The sequence below is a fragment of the Chanodichthys erythropterus genome, chromosome 1 (genome assembly GCF_024489055.1).
Source record: "Chanodichthys erythropterus isolate Z2021 chromosome 1, ASM2448905v1, whole genome shotgun sequence".
NCBI lineage: Eukaryota > Metazoa > Chordata > Actinopteri > Cypriniformes > Xenocyprididae > Chanodichthys > Chanodichthys erythropterus.
In genome coordinates, this window is record NC_090221.1 from 450172 (window position 1) to 466491 (window position 16320).

A 16320-nucleotide genomic window follows, 5' to 3' on the forward strand; every position below is an offset into this window, starting at 1 on the left:
GTCTGGGGATTCGAGTGGCTTGTGTCGACGGTTTGACCGGCTGGAGAGAGACGTACAGGTCGTATAACAGTCTGCGGGAGTGCTGGATGTCTGAGTTGACGAGAGCTTGGTGTAGTCCTTTGTCCATTTTGCAATTGTTGGAACAGCTGTATGGGTTAGAAGTGGTCTCATTGGCGAAGGCGAGGCATCAGCGTCTTGGATTGTGGGAGCCTGCTCGGGTGAAACTTGTTGAGACTTGTTGAACTTGAATGGTCAAATAGACAGAACAAACACATATTTAATAGTGGAGATAAAGGGTTTAACAGGTATTAAATAGGGCTATAATTAGAATTGGAAGTGTCGCTGCGATGCATGCAGCTCATATCCACTTGTTAAGTCTGAAGTCACACGTCAAAGTGCTGGGTCCAAGTGCTCTATCAGATCTAAGAACCAACAACAACCAGTGCTAATATTTGGACCGTTTCTTAGCTATGTTAATTAATATGGTAAATTACACCAAATGGCTAATTACTCTGCCTGTACACTTAATTTTCTTTTATTAAATATTAGCTATTTTCACATGAATTTTGATAGGATCGATATCTATAATATTTTACAACTATGGTTTTAAATAAAGTCACTTTTCTGTTCATACATTCTTAAGATATAATGATGTACAATGACCAATATTTAAAAAAAAATCATATTAATGGATAATACAAACAATATTTTGTTGTTAAAGTAATGAAATTACTGAGAAAAAATACTTTTAACTTTTTTAATTTGGAAACTATAAGAATTATGTGTAACCATATTGTAAAATATGCCATTCGCCTGTATTATGTATTAGGCTAATATTTTTTCGTCCTTGTTCATATTGTTGCAAATAGTACATAAAGACAGGTATGGGCATTAAATGCCAAATATACTGTATTTAATCATATGAAATTCAAAATAAACATTTAATGCAAAGCCCTGAACAAGTGAAACGTGCAACTCTCAATATGAAAACCAATAAGATATGACAACAGAACAAGCATGACGGAGAGATGTCCGTGATATTTCTGTCATGACGTGGTCAATTTTAAATAAAGTGTTTATTGAATCTGTGCTCGTCTGTCTCTTATTATTATTAAAGCATGAATTTGTTGTTGTATAGAATAATTTGCATGTTGTCAGTTCGATTACTTTTCAGATTGGGTGTTGTAAAAGGACTTTGCAATTAAGTTACTGTATGCTTTGTATTTATTATTAATGAAGATAAATTATGAGCGTTCATACTTTTTTGCATTTGTCAAAGTAGAGATATAAATATTAATCATATGTATTTTGTTTTCAGGGATGACAGATCTTTCTTCAGAAATGCCATGATACAGTGGACTTAAAAGTCAGCAGTTTTTGATTATTTGTTGTATAAAAATTAAGAGCTGTTTGTACATATTTTTAAAACTATTATACTTTGAAAAAAAAAAAAGATATCTTATTGGTTTTCATATAGAGAAATACATGTTTAATTTGTTCATAGCTTTGTATGAAATGTCTATTATTGTAATGACATGAATATGAAGGAAATAATATCACACTTTACAACACGGTTACACTTTTATTAATATTAAAAAAAAAAGTTGTATAGACTAGTTATATATCATTGAACTAACAATGAACTATTGTGTTTATCCATTAACTTTGAACACGATTAACTGGCTAGGTTTTAAAATACTGCTCATTGTACAAAATGACTTATTACCAAATGAAACGTATTGTTGTTAATATTGTAGATATCAGTAATATATCTTATTTTATAAAGGAGTATAGAGTCTGAAACAGCTGGATCTGCGTTCCTGCAGCTGGATTAGCTCAATATTGCTGGTTTCTGAATGCACTAAAATAATCAGTCGACATGAAATAAACTGAAAGTTGTGGGTTTATTTGGCTTCCGTGTGTGCTGTGCTGTGTAAAATGTTCAGTTACACAGTACCCGGAAATTAATGAGCCTCGAGGCATTTAGTTTCGCTGAAGGGAGGCGCTGCGACGCGATCATTGGCAAACTGCGTTTCTCCGGCGCTCCAACTCCCAGTTAGTGTTTATGAGAGGAAGGAAACGCTTCACTTTACCGTGACGGGACTGCGCGACAGAGGACAGACACATAACGGTTAGACATTGACGCTTTTCCTCTTCTTCTTTTCTTGCATGCATTATGACTTACATTTATTATTTGATATGAATGCGTGAATGGAAAGTTTGTTTGAAGGTTGGTTTTAGAATAATCACATTGCCTAATGTACTTTTAATGACGAACTAACTTTAATGACAAACTAATGATTAAATTAAATGAATTAAATGAGCTGTAATCAGGTGTAAGAAAGGTATATATGTTGATATTTATGAAAACATACTGTTAAATTAAGTGTTATTGATTTCCTTGGCTGAGTATTACTGACTACCTCCAGTAAGTTATTTTGAATTGTAGCAAAGCTTTATATCACCTGCCACATATTAGATTTCAATCCTTACTGCTGAGAGTCTGAAACAATTGTTTAAATGTTAAAAAATTGCAAATGTAATGAAATGACAGTTGCATCAAGGAAAAGCATAAGACATTATCAATACTGAAATTCAGTGTTCATTTGTAACCCTACCCTTTATTTGTATAATTTATTCTCCACTCATGGAAAGGTCTGTTTTTAATTATTTTTTTTCAAAACTGTTTGACTGTCTTCTGTGAAACACACACACACACACACACACACACACACACACACACACACACACACACACACACACACACACACACACACACACACACACAGTTGATGTAAAAACTGATCAACATGAGGAGAACACACTGAAACACATTCTGTAATGGAAAGAAAGCAAAGAAAGCACTTCCCAGCTGGCCATCCATTAATCTAATGACTGTTCCTTCGTAACTTTATATTTTTAGTTCCTGGTTGTCCGTTGTGGATTAATGATTGTGTGTTGGTAATTTTATTTATTTATTCATTAATGGTTATTCTATAGCTGGACATTTAGTAGTTTAACCTCATTTATGTCCACATTTGCCCAAACTAACTACATTTTGAAAACATCATTATTTAAATAAAACCATTATTTATTATAAAAATTGAAAATTGCAAGGGATGCAAATACTTAATAATAAACTATGGCTATATTATACTTTATTTTTTGAGTGTGTGAATGATGAATGATCATTGCAATGCCATTCACAATGAAATAGAACAATATATAATGAAATATTTTTTATTGTTAGGTCACAGTCAAACTGTCTCAGACTGAAACATTGTTTAATGTGCAAATTAAGCAATAATAAAGCACAATCATTTTTCTCTATTGAATAGTTTTGCACTGTTCTCCGTTCAGTTTCCTGTGTTAATTCATCTGTTGCCATGGTTTTGTTTTCATCAAAGAACTGTTTGCGAAAAGATCCATCCTTTTATTTCCATCTTTAATTCAACCTCTCGCTGACAGTAACAGATTTTCTTGTCACTCAAATGTGGAAGCTTGTTTCTGCCACTGAATAAAAAGGTAACTGTGACTTTTTTTTTCTCACAATTTGTAACTCTCTATAAAAACTCTCTAAAAATAACACCTATTAAAACATATAACAGGTCATTGTTGTTTCTCTAGAAACTATTACTGTTGAATCAAAATTTTGAGCATTTGTAGAGTTCCTGCTATGGTAGTTTTTGTATTTGTGTGTTAAATTTTTGTTACGATACAAAAATATAACGATATCCTATTGGTTGAGCTACCGCACCTGTGTCAAATGTGCATTCACTGCATTCACACTCACAGAAATCAGTCGAACTGAGCAGTAGCAGGGCAAAATGAGTTTGACTGAAACTGAAATAGAGGATGCCCTGTCCACTTATAAGTCCGACGTCTGGCAGCTTTTTGGTTTTCCAGTCACTTGACAGGAGGGCGGTAAAAAAAAAACAGACAAAACACGAACTGTGTGTAAATACTGTAAACAAACACTGTTATACACAATGTCGAACACTACGGTGCGAAAAAGAGACTGAAATGAAGCCTGACATCTATAGAATGTAGTTTTGCTTCAGTGTGATCTCAGTCAAGTATAAAAGCTCAAGAAATAACCATGTGCATCAGAGTTTTTATGGCAAAAGACATGAGACATGCTGTCAACAATGTTGGATTTTGCGAAATGACTAAGGTACTGCAGCCCAGGTATCATATTCCATCACGCCCGCGGTAATTCCAGCCACGTACAACGAAGCTAAAGCAAATGTGACAGCTGGATGAAAAAGGCTGAGAGTGTGGCGATCAGTATTGGCTCCTGGCCATATATTTAGGTATAGGGCAGATTCTGGGTCTTAGTGCTAGTTTATGATAAACATTTTATAAGCTTTATATCCTAATCACTGAACACATCCAATATTATCTGCCTGCAACAGTTTTAGGACTGCATTTCTTGGACCTTAGTTTTTCTGACAGCGCCATCTAGTTTAAATAATTAAACAGGGTTACCAATGGGTAGGTTTAGGGCTAGGGGTTGGTTAGGACAATATATAAATTAAACTTAATCAACTAAACAACTAAATAATTGCTAGGGTCCTAGAACTGTGGTCCTAGAAATGCAGTCCTGAAAATGCAGCCTCCGGACACACATTTGGCAGAATTCTAATGTCCTTACGTTATTCAGCCTGAAGGTGGCGCTTGAATGATGACTGACAGACTTTAGTACACACAACAAATGCACAGATGGTCATCTTAGAATTACCTTAATGCAGGATTTATTGTGTCCGAATGTTGTTTTAGAATGTTACAAGTTATGTAGGAATTCCAGCGAAGAAAACAGTCACATAAAACACAACAGAACTACTGTACATAAAATCAATTCACATGAGCATGTTTAAACTAAAGGCTGTATACTCTCATTAATTTAATATGCTACTCCACATAGGAAGAACAGACATGCCAACTAGCTACTGACCTGATGCACATATCTGAAGCGGACTGATATCATCTTGGTCTGGAGCGAGGTTTACGTGACGTCACGTGGAAATAGGCATGTCAGCCAGAAATCTGCCCCAATGGCTCCGCAGCTTATGGCCATAACAACTGATCAGATATCACAGTGATGACACATGTTATTACCACAGAGTGGGAAATGAAAAGTTTTGTGCTTCAGACTTGCCCGCTTTCTGAATCACACACTGGTACAAACATAGCCGAAGTTTCAAAAGCTTGAAAGATCTGCTCATAGCATTGCTGTCGTTACAGACAACGCACGCAACATGGGGATTATAGTTCAATTTAAAATGAAAATTAGCCCAAGCTTTACTCACCCTCAAGCCATCCTAGGTGTATATGACTTTCTTCTTTCTGATGAACAGAATCTGAGAAATATTAATAAATATCCTGACGCATACAAGCTTTTTAATAAGTGAATGTATCATTACACTCCTAATTAATGTGTTTAAATAAACAATATTGAGCAATAAATAAATAAAACAAACACGATTATGACTTTTTTCTTATAATTGTCAGGTATAAACACACAATTGTAAGTTATAAAGTCAGAATTATAAAGTCAGCTTTGCTATATTCTGTGGCGGAAACAAGCTTCCATACTGGCATATACGTGACAGCAGGAAAAGATGAAAAGATGAGCCCAACATTAATGCCGGCTTTTCTTTTGTCCTCTAGTTTGCTTTACATATTCTTTCTTAATAGAGACTGTCCAATAGTCCATTGTGTGAATGAGACAAATGCAATCATTACGACTCTCAGTGGAAAAATAATCAGATTTCCAGCACTCATAAATTGTTACATTTCTTTGATGTGGTCATGGTGGTATCCCAAATTCCCAATAACACGCTGTCTCCTATCATTAATGACCACTCACTCACTCACAGTTACTGCTAAACCTGGAGTAAAATCTAGTGATGCCACCTTGTGGTAATATTGTGAAACTGCATTATTTGAAAACTGTATTTTCTACAAGCTTTTTTTAAGGTAATTTTTTTGTCCTTCCAAAAAGTTCATCAAATGCTATGCATAGACTTGTACCGAGGCTCAAATTTAGCCCGTCCGGCACACAAGTTCCATGTGAATGTTTTGGACAGGGCCTTAAATTAGAGTAAATAAATTGTCAAATAAAACTGGTTAATAACAAATAATAATATCTATCCATTATATGCATCCACATCATATTTTGCTTGAAATCTCCAACAATGTCTTCATTATTTTTCCAAGGGCAATGTTTTCATTTTTCTATGCTGAGTGTGTGCGGGTTGATTCAGTGCCAGAGTCACGTATGCTTTCAAATGGCTTTCACATATTCACCTTGTTCTTGACATAAGAGCAGTTGCAGCCATTGTAACTCGCATCATCTCATCCACTTCCATTTATTTTAGCTGTACAAAAACTGTCCATTATGCTGCGTGATACTGCAAACTGTCAATTGTTATCATATTACTTTAGTCTGTTATCATAATCATAAACACACTGGTTTGTATACTTCCACTTTGAAAAACAAGGTGAATACAAATAAGTATACAGTAATCAAATGACACTAAATTATAATACTATTTGCTCAGGTGGTCGCTGTTTCGTCATCTCTGTCAGCCTGCAGTGTGACATCATTTGTTTAAGCCACACACAATGCATTTTCTAAGTACATTTGAGACAAAATGGCACACCTAGCATAGTCCATTAGCGTCAAGACGCTCCCCCAAAAAAAACTTAAGAGGCACACATGCACTATGTTGGCACAGATATAGCTAACATCACACTGGTAGGTCATTAGGGATATTGTGGCATCGGTAGTTGCCTATCTTAAGGTTATATATTATTACTCTAAGGGTTAGGTTTTCAACCCTGTTCCTGGAGACTCACCCTGCATCCCATACTATCCACCCTATCCACCCTAAATAGTATTGAATATTACAAGTGTCACATACTATTTAGGATGGATAGTATTCACATTGAAACGCAGGCCGACTGTCCTGCAGAGTTTAGCAACAAACCTAATCAAAGACACCTGAACCAGGATTGCTTGAAAAACCACAGGCCATGTGAGCTAAAGCAGGTTGGAAATAAACTTTGCAGGACAGTGGGTCCCCAGGAGCCAGACTGAAGACCTGGGCTTTAAGGTACTAAAATGCACTTTTTAAAAATTGTCCTTTTAAGGTACAAGTTTTGCACATTTTTTTTTTTTTTTTTTCTGTCAGTGTAGAGACACCCAGGCAACAACTCCAAATGATCCTGAACACAACTTCATCACCTCCTTTCTCACTTGAGCATCTCTGATTACAGAAGAAACCATCAGGATCCAGAACATCTGGACACATACTCAACAGCAAAAATCAATGTATAAGATATATACATTGATAAGATAAGGGTTAAGTGTTGAAAGGAATAACATTATATATTCCTTTGAGGTACAGAAAACTGCTTATATGTGCACAGAAGTATAGAATAACTGCAAAGACATTGAATTAAAAGTAAACACAGCTTTTGAGTCTATATATAATCAGTTTTTCTGCATATGTACTGGCGTTGACAATAACTTGTTCTTACCACTTGCTCCAATTCTGCAAATGAGTTTTTGTGAATAAATGACTCCCTCGACCTCTTCCTTTGGTCATCATCAACACCCGCGGGTGACGCCGACTAACAGGTGATGAATTTCATTTTTTAAGCAAAATAAAATGGACCAGAATATTGTTTTCATCCATTGATTAACTAGGTAATCAGTATTTTCAGTGGCAGTAATCCAGATTAATCAAGCTGGTTTAATACAAGACTTTTGTTGGAAGCTTGATTTCAAACTTTGAATTGAATTTACAAAAAAAGAAGCAAACAGTAATAAAATAAGAACAAATAAACAAATGTATAGAAATTATGTTATTCAGGTAATTCTAACAGTAGGGTTTAGGTAAGAAATAATACTGACATTATCATGAAATGTAAAAATACTGATTAATCCTTATAATTAAAGTTTAAAAAAAAGTTATTCATTCGAGAGCAGTGAGTGATTTTCTCTTTGTCTTTTGTTGATTGGTTAACATTAATGACACAGACAGCAGCAGGTTTATTAGGCTGCTGTCACTTTAAGAGTTAATGCACAGATCCAATATACTGTTACACACATTTTCATTCTCAACTGTTTACATTCACTTAAAGGGATAGTTAACCCAAAAATTAAATTTGATGTTTATCTGCTTACCCCCAGCGCATCCAAGATGTAGGTGACTTTGTTTCTTCAGTAGAACACAAATGATGATTTTTAAGTCCAACCGTTGCCTCTGTCAGTCAAATAATGCTAGTGGATGGGACCTTTTACTATAAGAGTAAATCAAACTTGCTTAGACAAATCCAAATTAAACCCTGATGCTCGTGACGACACATTAATGTCCTAAGACACGAAACGATCAGACCTTACTAAGCGAATGCTGAACGCGGTTGGACATAGTGGTGTATTAGAGTTAAAAAATGATATAAATACTGTTCGGTTTATTGCACAAACCGATTGTTTCGTGTCTTAGGACATTAATGTGTCGTCACGATCCGCAGGGTTTCATTTGGACTTGTCTATGCAAGTTTTATTTACTCTTATAGTAGAAGTTCCCATCCACTAGCATTATTTGACTGACAGACGGCAACGGTTGGACTTAAAAATGATCAAATTTTCATTTTTGGGTGAACTATCCCTTTAAGACATAGCTGACTGTGTTTATGTGAATACTTGCCAAGACTGGAATTTCATGGCTGCGGGAACTATTTCAATAGCCGATCTCGCATTGGAGTGAGTGATGGACCAGCATGTCTAAGAACTCATTTGACACTTATGCATGTTCACTACTAATTATAGAGATCTTGAATTAAAGCATTCATCGGCGTTAGAACCCGTTCACACAGAACACATTTTTGCATTCCACTGTGCTGCTTTTCCTTTGTTTTTTATGTGAACACAGACGCGTTGTGCTCATGTTTCTTGCGGCGCTACACACAGCCTTCTAAAAACTGAATCTCGTTCTTTGATGGTTTTTGCTTTCTCTGTGAACCGATCCTAACTCCTGAGTGCTAAACTACATTTGAGTAACATGAGGTCCCACCAGTTCCACCTTCATTCCTCTAATCTGCGATCCACTTTTGTCCTCAAAGATCTGAAATGGTCAGTCGTTCCTTTAAATCAAATCAAATCAAATCTAAATTTGTTTATAAAGCACCTTAGAAAAAAAACCAGAGTGTACCAAAGTGCTGTACAATGTCAAAAGGATAAAATACAAAAGAGAAAGAGATAAAAAAATAAAAAGAAAGAAGAAAAAGAAAAAGATGAAAAAGAAAAATAAAGAAAAAAGAGAAAGATTATATATATATATATATATATATATATATATATATATATAAAGTAAATGCATTTAATCTAAACCTAATGGTCCCTACAAAGTAGCAAAGGCCTCCTCGAACAAATACAGAGGATCATTTACCAAGACATTGGTAAACCATTCCACTACTTTGGGGCAGCAACTGAGAAAGCGTGATCTCCTTTGCAATATCCTCAAACTCCACCACAGATCTCCATCCCTCCATCTATGGTCTTCTACTCTGCCAGTTCCACTGAAGGCTTTCTCTTCTGCTGGCTCCTCCACAGGGATCTCTAACTATGCTGTGGTTATCCTTGTGGTCATCTCCTCATCAGACTCCACTCCTCTGCCAGCTGATCCACAGTGCTCTCTTTCTCCACCAATTCCAAAGGGGTCTCCAGCTCTTCCATGGTCATTTCCTTGGCTGGCTTAGCCAGAATTCTGTATTCCAACAGCCGCTCCACTGGGATCATTTCCTCTATTATGGTCATCTCCTTCATCCGCTCTGCTGTGGTCATCTGCTCCGCTCTTGTCCTCTCTACGAGATTACTGCAGTGCCATGGTGGTCCTCTGATCTGCATATCCCTCCCTCCCTCCTTCCCCTTGAGATCAAGCTCAGTTTTGATTGGCTAACAATATAACAATCCAAGTCTCCGAAAACATCGTCCTCAGTGCTAGTAGTGTCAACCCTGCTCACCAGTAGCATTTCAGACGTAGATTTTTGGCAAGAAGATTATTATTATAAATATTATATGGGCCTTTTACGACATATGTTCAGTAAGGCTGGGATAATTTTCGGAATACATTGTGATTCTCTCTCAAATTAGGCTTACATTTTAACAGGAGATGGCGCTCTAGGCTAGTTTTTAACTGCATGCTTAAATGCTCATGAAGAAGAGATTCATATAAATAGCACTCTGCAAACATCCTTGTAATTTGCTTCTACCTTTTTAAACTTTATGAATGATTATTTTAGGTTTTAGTGGTGTGTGTAAGGAACTGGAAGCAAGCAGAGTACGGCTGTTTCTAAAGCACGCAGCGTCATCTGCTGTTAAAAACTAAGCTCAGGATCGTTTTGAGAGAGAATCGCGATGCATTCGTAAAATCTCAGAATTGATCTAGAATAATTTCTCGATTCGCAACGCATCGATTTATTGTCCCAGCCCTAATGTCCAGAAATTGTCAATTTGTCCTGTTCTGTACATCCGGGATAAGAATTTGGCAATTCAGTCTACTGTAGTTTGCCACCCGGGTCTCTACAGTTCACCTAACTCTCTTGAGTGGGTATTTATTTTGAATAAGCCACTAAAATGTAATCTGAACATACTACATTTGTCATGTTGTCATTATCATGTGACCTACCAGAGTCGGTTGTTTTGCTTTACTGCCATTCCAAAATGAGTCCCATGGCCTCATGGGATAGTAAAGTGTTTAAAGTCTACACTTTCAGTTTCAGAGTAGCTTTCCCAACACTGCTGATTTTTCAGACCTGATCTCATTCTGGTGAATAGGTTATTTATTTATTATATTTTATTCCAATTCCCAAACACACAATGCTTCAGATCTCCAGTTACAGACTTCTGTGTGCTGTTATTATTAGATAATTATATTTTGTGGGAGCCTACGAGTCATTTCTCCCACTTCCCACACACATATTAGTATCATCTCTCCTGCATCCACATCAGCAATTCAAAACTTGTTTTGCACGGCTCTCTGCTGCGTCCCGTGGATTGCAAATAAATACCTTAATGCATGTTGTTTTTAAACTTTGCTAATTTAAAACATGATCAAAATATTTTCGCTTTGAACAGCATAGCATAGCCTATAAAGTGACTCCTAATCCTAAACAGTTTCTCAATATAAAACAATAGGCCTATAAAACCCCTAACAGAGCCAGACGAAAAACTCACAGTAATTTAGATGTCGTTTTGGCCTTTTTTCAGAAAACCGTAAAAAGCAAAATGACGGGATTGAGACCACAAGCGGGAACTCGATAATGCTAGAGCACTAAACAAGAGGCTATAAGGTTTAGAAATGTAATGCTTAGGTTAAAATATAAATGTGAAAATACTAATAGTAATTTAACGAATGAAAATGAATCAATGTCTTTTCGGCAGGCTCTTGAAGCGAGTCATTGACGGCAGAGGAAAAGGCACTAGAGGGCGCTTTAGCATCTATATGTACAGTATGACGCAAAACACTGGAAATTAAATTTTGCATTTTTACATATTAAAAAACAGGTTGTATATCATTTATATGTTATGTTATTTTTTAACAAAATAATGGATGCAAAATTACACGGATCGCCACAGTGAACTAAAGACACATTTTTGGGAGCGGACAAGGTCAAATCAGTAAACAAAACAAAAGAAAATATTGAGAGCAGTGTTTCCCAACCCTGTTCCTGGAGGCACACTAACAGTACACATTTTCCTAATCTTCCTAATCAAACACACCTGATTCAAATCATCAGTTCAGTAGTAGAAACTCCAAGACCAGAAATATATGGTTCAGATAAGGGAGACATTCAAAATGTGTACTGTTGGTGTGCCTCCAGGAACAGGGTTGGGAAGCACCGCTATAGACCGATCCTTTGCATTATGATTGCCAGCAGTATCAATAATGTCAGAAATGTGATGTGCTGTCAAATGTCCCGGTGTGGATGCTGTTCAAACAAGTGTTTTCATCCAATATGCTTATTGTACTTCATTGAGTTTTGATGTGTTTTATAGATGCGATCATGCGATATTGTTTCTTATTCAGATGTTGGAGAAAAAAATATATATAATGCAAACGAAACATCCAGCTGATGATAATTTGAGTTAAATATGAAGCGATCTGGCGCTGGAATGTGTTGTTTTTGAAATCATGCTGAGCGTTGCAGATGTTATCAGTGCAGGAACATTCTCTCTTCAGACAAGCGCATCAATCTATTGCTAGATGCCTTTGCAGAAACTTTCTATTCTTTCCAGCGAAATCACTAAGGCAAATAAACGTGTCCCTGCTCTTAATATATAATCGACAGAATCCAACTCTCTATCCAAATTTAGTCAACAGGCATTAGTCAAATATACACAGATTATCACAAATCACAGTGACAGTAATCATAAGCAAAGTCTCTGATACACTGATCAGAGTTCAGTTGGTCTCTAACTCTGTAAGGTAATCAGTAGGAAAGAAAGCTGTCAAAAATTGTTTTACATTGAACTCTGTCATGGATCTTGCTCTTAACCACCAACTCCTGACAGGTCCTGATGGTGCAGCATTAAGGGCAGCCATGGCTTCAATGTCTGAGCGTTAGGACATTCTCACAAAAGTCCAAATTAATTGGTTTGGAGTACTCTGCAAACACAAGTGATCTGGCATTCTTCTTCTTATTATTTTTGATGGTGGTTGGCATCCAGTTTATTGGTGCATTACCTTCTGCTCCAGAGTGTGGATCAATCAGCAGGTTTACAAACTAAATCTATGAGAGGAGAGGGGAAAAAAGGAAATGCTAATATCTACATTTAACAGTTTGCTCCGTACTATAAAAATTCTTATTTTTACCAGCTATCCTATCACCTTGTTACTTTTTAACCGTCATACCTAAAAAAGCCCAGCTTCCCTTAGAAAGACTAACAGTTCTCTGACCGGTGCTCTCTCAACCGTACTCAGTGAGTTCCTTCAGCCCTAACTCATTGAGATTATGTTTGTTTTTCATCTCCGTCTGTGCCTCATATTTGACATTCTCCACTGACACCCTCACACAAACCTGTCTGATGTTTCATTTTTAATGTTTAATTCAGTGCACAGTGCCCCGGCCTTATCCTTGTCAACACAATTTCTTCTCTCCTGTTTCCACAATCTACTCTAGCTGTTTAGATTGTCAGGGTCCTGAGAGAGAGAGAGAGGACTCAAACTATTTATTAACAGGACAATATTTATTTATATTTAATTTTTGTGCTATTATATTTATTGCTCATAATTTGATTGTTTTTATTTTGTTACTGACTAAAAAATGAAGTTAACTTGACTGACTGTGTACGAGTTAGGCTAGTAGTTTTTGGTGTAATGACCTTATTATTTAAGGTTACATGGATCAAAAACAATGTATACAATAACTAGGTTATTTTGTTTATTCCTTTTTTTGTGATGGGGCCAGCGAAAATTTTGGCAGGACAAGTAAAATTGAAAACCACTGGCCCAATCCAGTGCTATATGAACTGAATATTTTTCTTTCTTTCTTTCTAATTTCAGACACCAGTGCAAGAATGGCTCTAGACAACATAACAACAACGTTTAATAAAACAGAGTGTCCATCAATCGATGACTTCCGTAACCAAATCTACTCTACTGTATACTCTGTCATCACCGTTTTCGGCCTGATGGGCAACGGCTTTGCGCTGTACGTGCTCCTTCGTACCTACCGTCAGACCTCAGCCTTCCACATCTACATGCTCAACCTGGCCGCATCAGACCTGCTGTGTGTCAGCACTCTGCCCCTGCGGGTGCTCTACTACATCAACAAAGGCCAGTGGAACCTGGGCGACTTTCTCTGCCGGGTGAGTTCCTACGCGCTGTACGTGAACCTCTACTGCAGTGTCTTCTTCATGATGGCTATGAGTTTCACCCGCTTCCTAGCAATCGTGTTCCCTGTGCAGAACCTGAGGCTAGCCACTGAGAAGAAGGCATGGATCGTATGCGTGGGCATTTGGGTCTTCATTTGCACCACCAGCTCACCCTTCCTCCTCTCTGGTCAGCATACTGATCCAAAGACAAACAAAACCAAGTGTTTTGAACCACCAGAAAGGTCAGGCAGCCTAGAAAAGCTAGTCATGCTGAATTACTTTTCCCTGGTGGTGGGTTTTATTATTCCCTTCCTGGTCATCTTGCTGTGTTACGCAGGCATCTTGCGCACTCTACTCAGAAACAGTAACGGTGTGAACAAGCAGCGTTACACGCGTAACAAGGCCATCAGGATGATCGTTGTGGTGATGCTGGCTTTCTTGGTCAGTTTTATGCCCTATCATATTCAACGCACGCTGCATCTCCACTTTAAAACCCGCAAAGATACTACCTGCGAGGAGGTCATCTATATGCAGAAGTCTGTGGTCATCACGCTGTGCCTGGCTGCTGCCAACTCCTGCTTTGACCCAATGCTCTACTTTTTCTCTGGAGAGAACTTTCGACACCGCCTCTCCACCTTCCGCAGGGCTTCTGGAAACATGTCTTTTACTCACAAAGGCCGCCATGCTCTCCGAAGTTCCCCGCCCGTGGAGGAGAGTGAACTGCAGTGCTGTAATGGTTCAGACAAAGTTGGGTAGAGGGAATGAAAATGAAGGAGCAGAAGTAGATTTCAAAGAAAAAGAAAGCTTGTTCTTCAAAATAGTATTAATGATAATAATAGTAATTAGAGATTCCTATGTACTACATTCCAGTATTATACTACTAGTATTATATCCTCTAGATCTTGTGCATGACTTGGATTAATATACATTTCAAGAAATATGGGAATATATTTGCTGTTAAAAACATATACTTGGGATATAACGTTTTTCAAAATGCTGATCACTGAATCTTGAGCTAGTGGTTATTGGATGTGTTTTGGTATTCATTATTTAATAATATAAAAGAACACTTTATATATAAACAGAGTGCTTAATATAAATATATAAAGATTCTGCATACAATGTGTATTGATTGTGAAATATGTTCTTATGACAGCGTCTTGGGATGTATCAATGTAAATGCATATTTTATTGTAAATAATGTATTTTGAAAACAAATGAAGGACTTAGAGCAAATCAGGTAGAGATGACATCAAAACCGCACAGAAAAAGAGCAAGAAGAAAAATTCAACTGGAATCAATCCAGAGACCCGGCCAGTGTGGCACCGGTCAGTCTGAGCTAACTAGTCCTCTTCCATGGACGATCGTATAACTAGGAAAACCTCCTCTAACGTTGTTAACTTTAGGCAGTTAACCCAAGACAAATGGGTCTGAAGATGGTACATTTAAAGGCTTTATCGCAATGTATTTGATTTGTTCATGATAGTTGCTTGTAGTCTGTAATGATGAGATTTTTTGTGAGTTTTTTGTCGTAGGTTTGTATTTTTTAAACATTTCAAGGTGTCACCAACTGTGTTGTTTATTTTTTCTCAGTGCATATTTTATTATTAATTTGTCTTTATAATAAGTATGTTGAAGGTCTGTGCTTTATTTGTTGTTTTCTTCCCTCTTCCCAACTTTTGGTGTGGACGACCAGTGATAAAACAATCATGACACTTTAGGACAGAGGGCTGTTATTCCCCTCCCAACAGAACTAAAATGTTTCAGTCACTCGTTGTTCATGTCATTATGTGTAACTGACGAATAGTTTAATATGTGGTGTTTGGTGTAGTATGTGTGATTGTTAATTAATTTCCCAAATATTAATATTAATCAATTCTGCGTAAAACGTATTGTATTCTCATTAAATAAATCATTTCTACATTATACACTGCAATAGCAGAAAAAATAAAAATCATGTGACTGAGAACTAATGTGAGGGGAGGAGAACAGATGACTACTAAAAACTAAATACAATGTCAGAAAACCCTTTGGGGTTGGTCAACCAGTGGAGTATAAATATTCAAGACGTGAACTAGTCAGAGAAATCAAGCCTAATCTGAATCTAATCCATCAATAATTGTGATTGTATGTACATGTATCTCCACCCTGTCTCCTCCCCAAAATAACCATATATGGAGCTTAGAACGCCTAGTTTTACTATGCATAACCTCATCTGCATATTATTCCCATATGCATATTCCTATCCACGTGATACCATGTTAACGGCACACGGCATTTGGAAAATATACGACATCTTAGGTGTGTCCCTATTCACATTATTAAGTACAAATAGTGCAGTAGTGTGTTCACAGTGAAAATTCCAAAAAGAAAAGGCACACTTTAAATACCCGGATGGTGCACTAAAGTGTGAATGTTGGACACTTCATGCACTC

General features: G+C 36.9%; 1 protein-coding gene across 1 annotated transcript; it reads left to right on the forward strand.

The window, feature by feature from the left end:
- The first annotated feature begins 1811 nt into the window (after window positions 1–1811).
- Window positions 1812–15600, forward strand: cysltr1 (cysteinyl leukotriene receptor 1). Its single transcript, XM_067384330.1, has 2 exons — window positions 1812–2131; window positions 13575–15600. The coding sequence occupies exon 2, from the start codon at window positions 13589–13591 to the stop codon at window positions 14639–14641; it is 1053 nt and encodes a 350-aa protein (XP_067240431.1). The 5' UTR covers window positions 1812–2131; window positions 13575–13588; the 3' UTR covers window positions 14642–15600.
- The last annotated feature ends 720 nt before the right edge of the window (window positions 15601–16320 follow it).

Excerpts from the sequence above, each read along its gene's own strand:
- cysltr1 (XM_067384330.1), top strand. The coding sequence starts at position 13,589 with ATGGCTCTAGACAACATAACAACAACGTTTAATAAAACAGAGTGTCCA.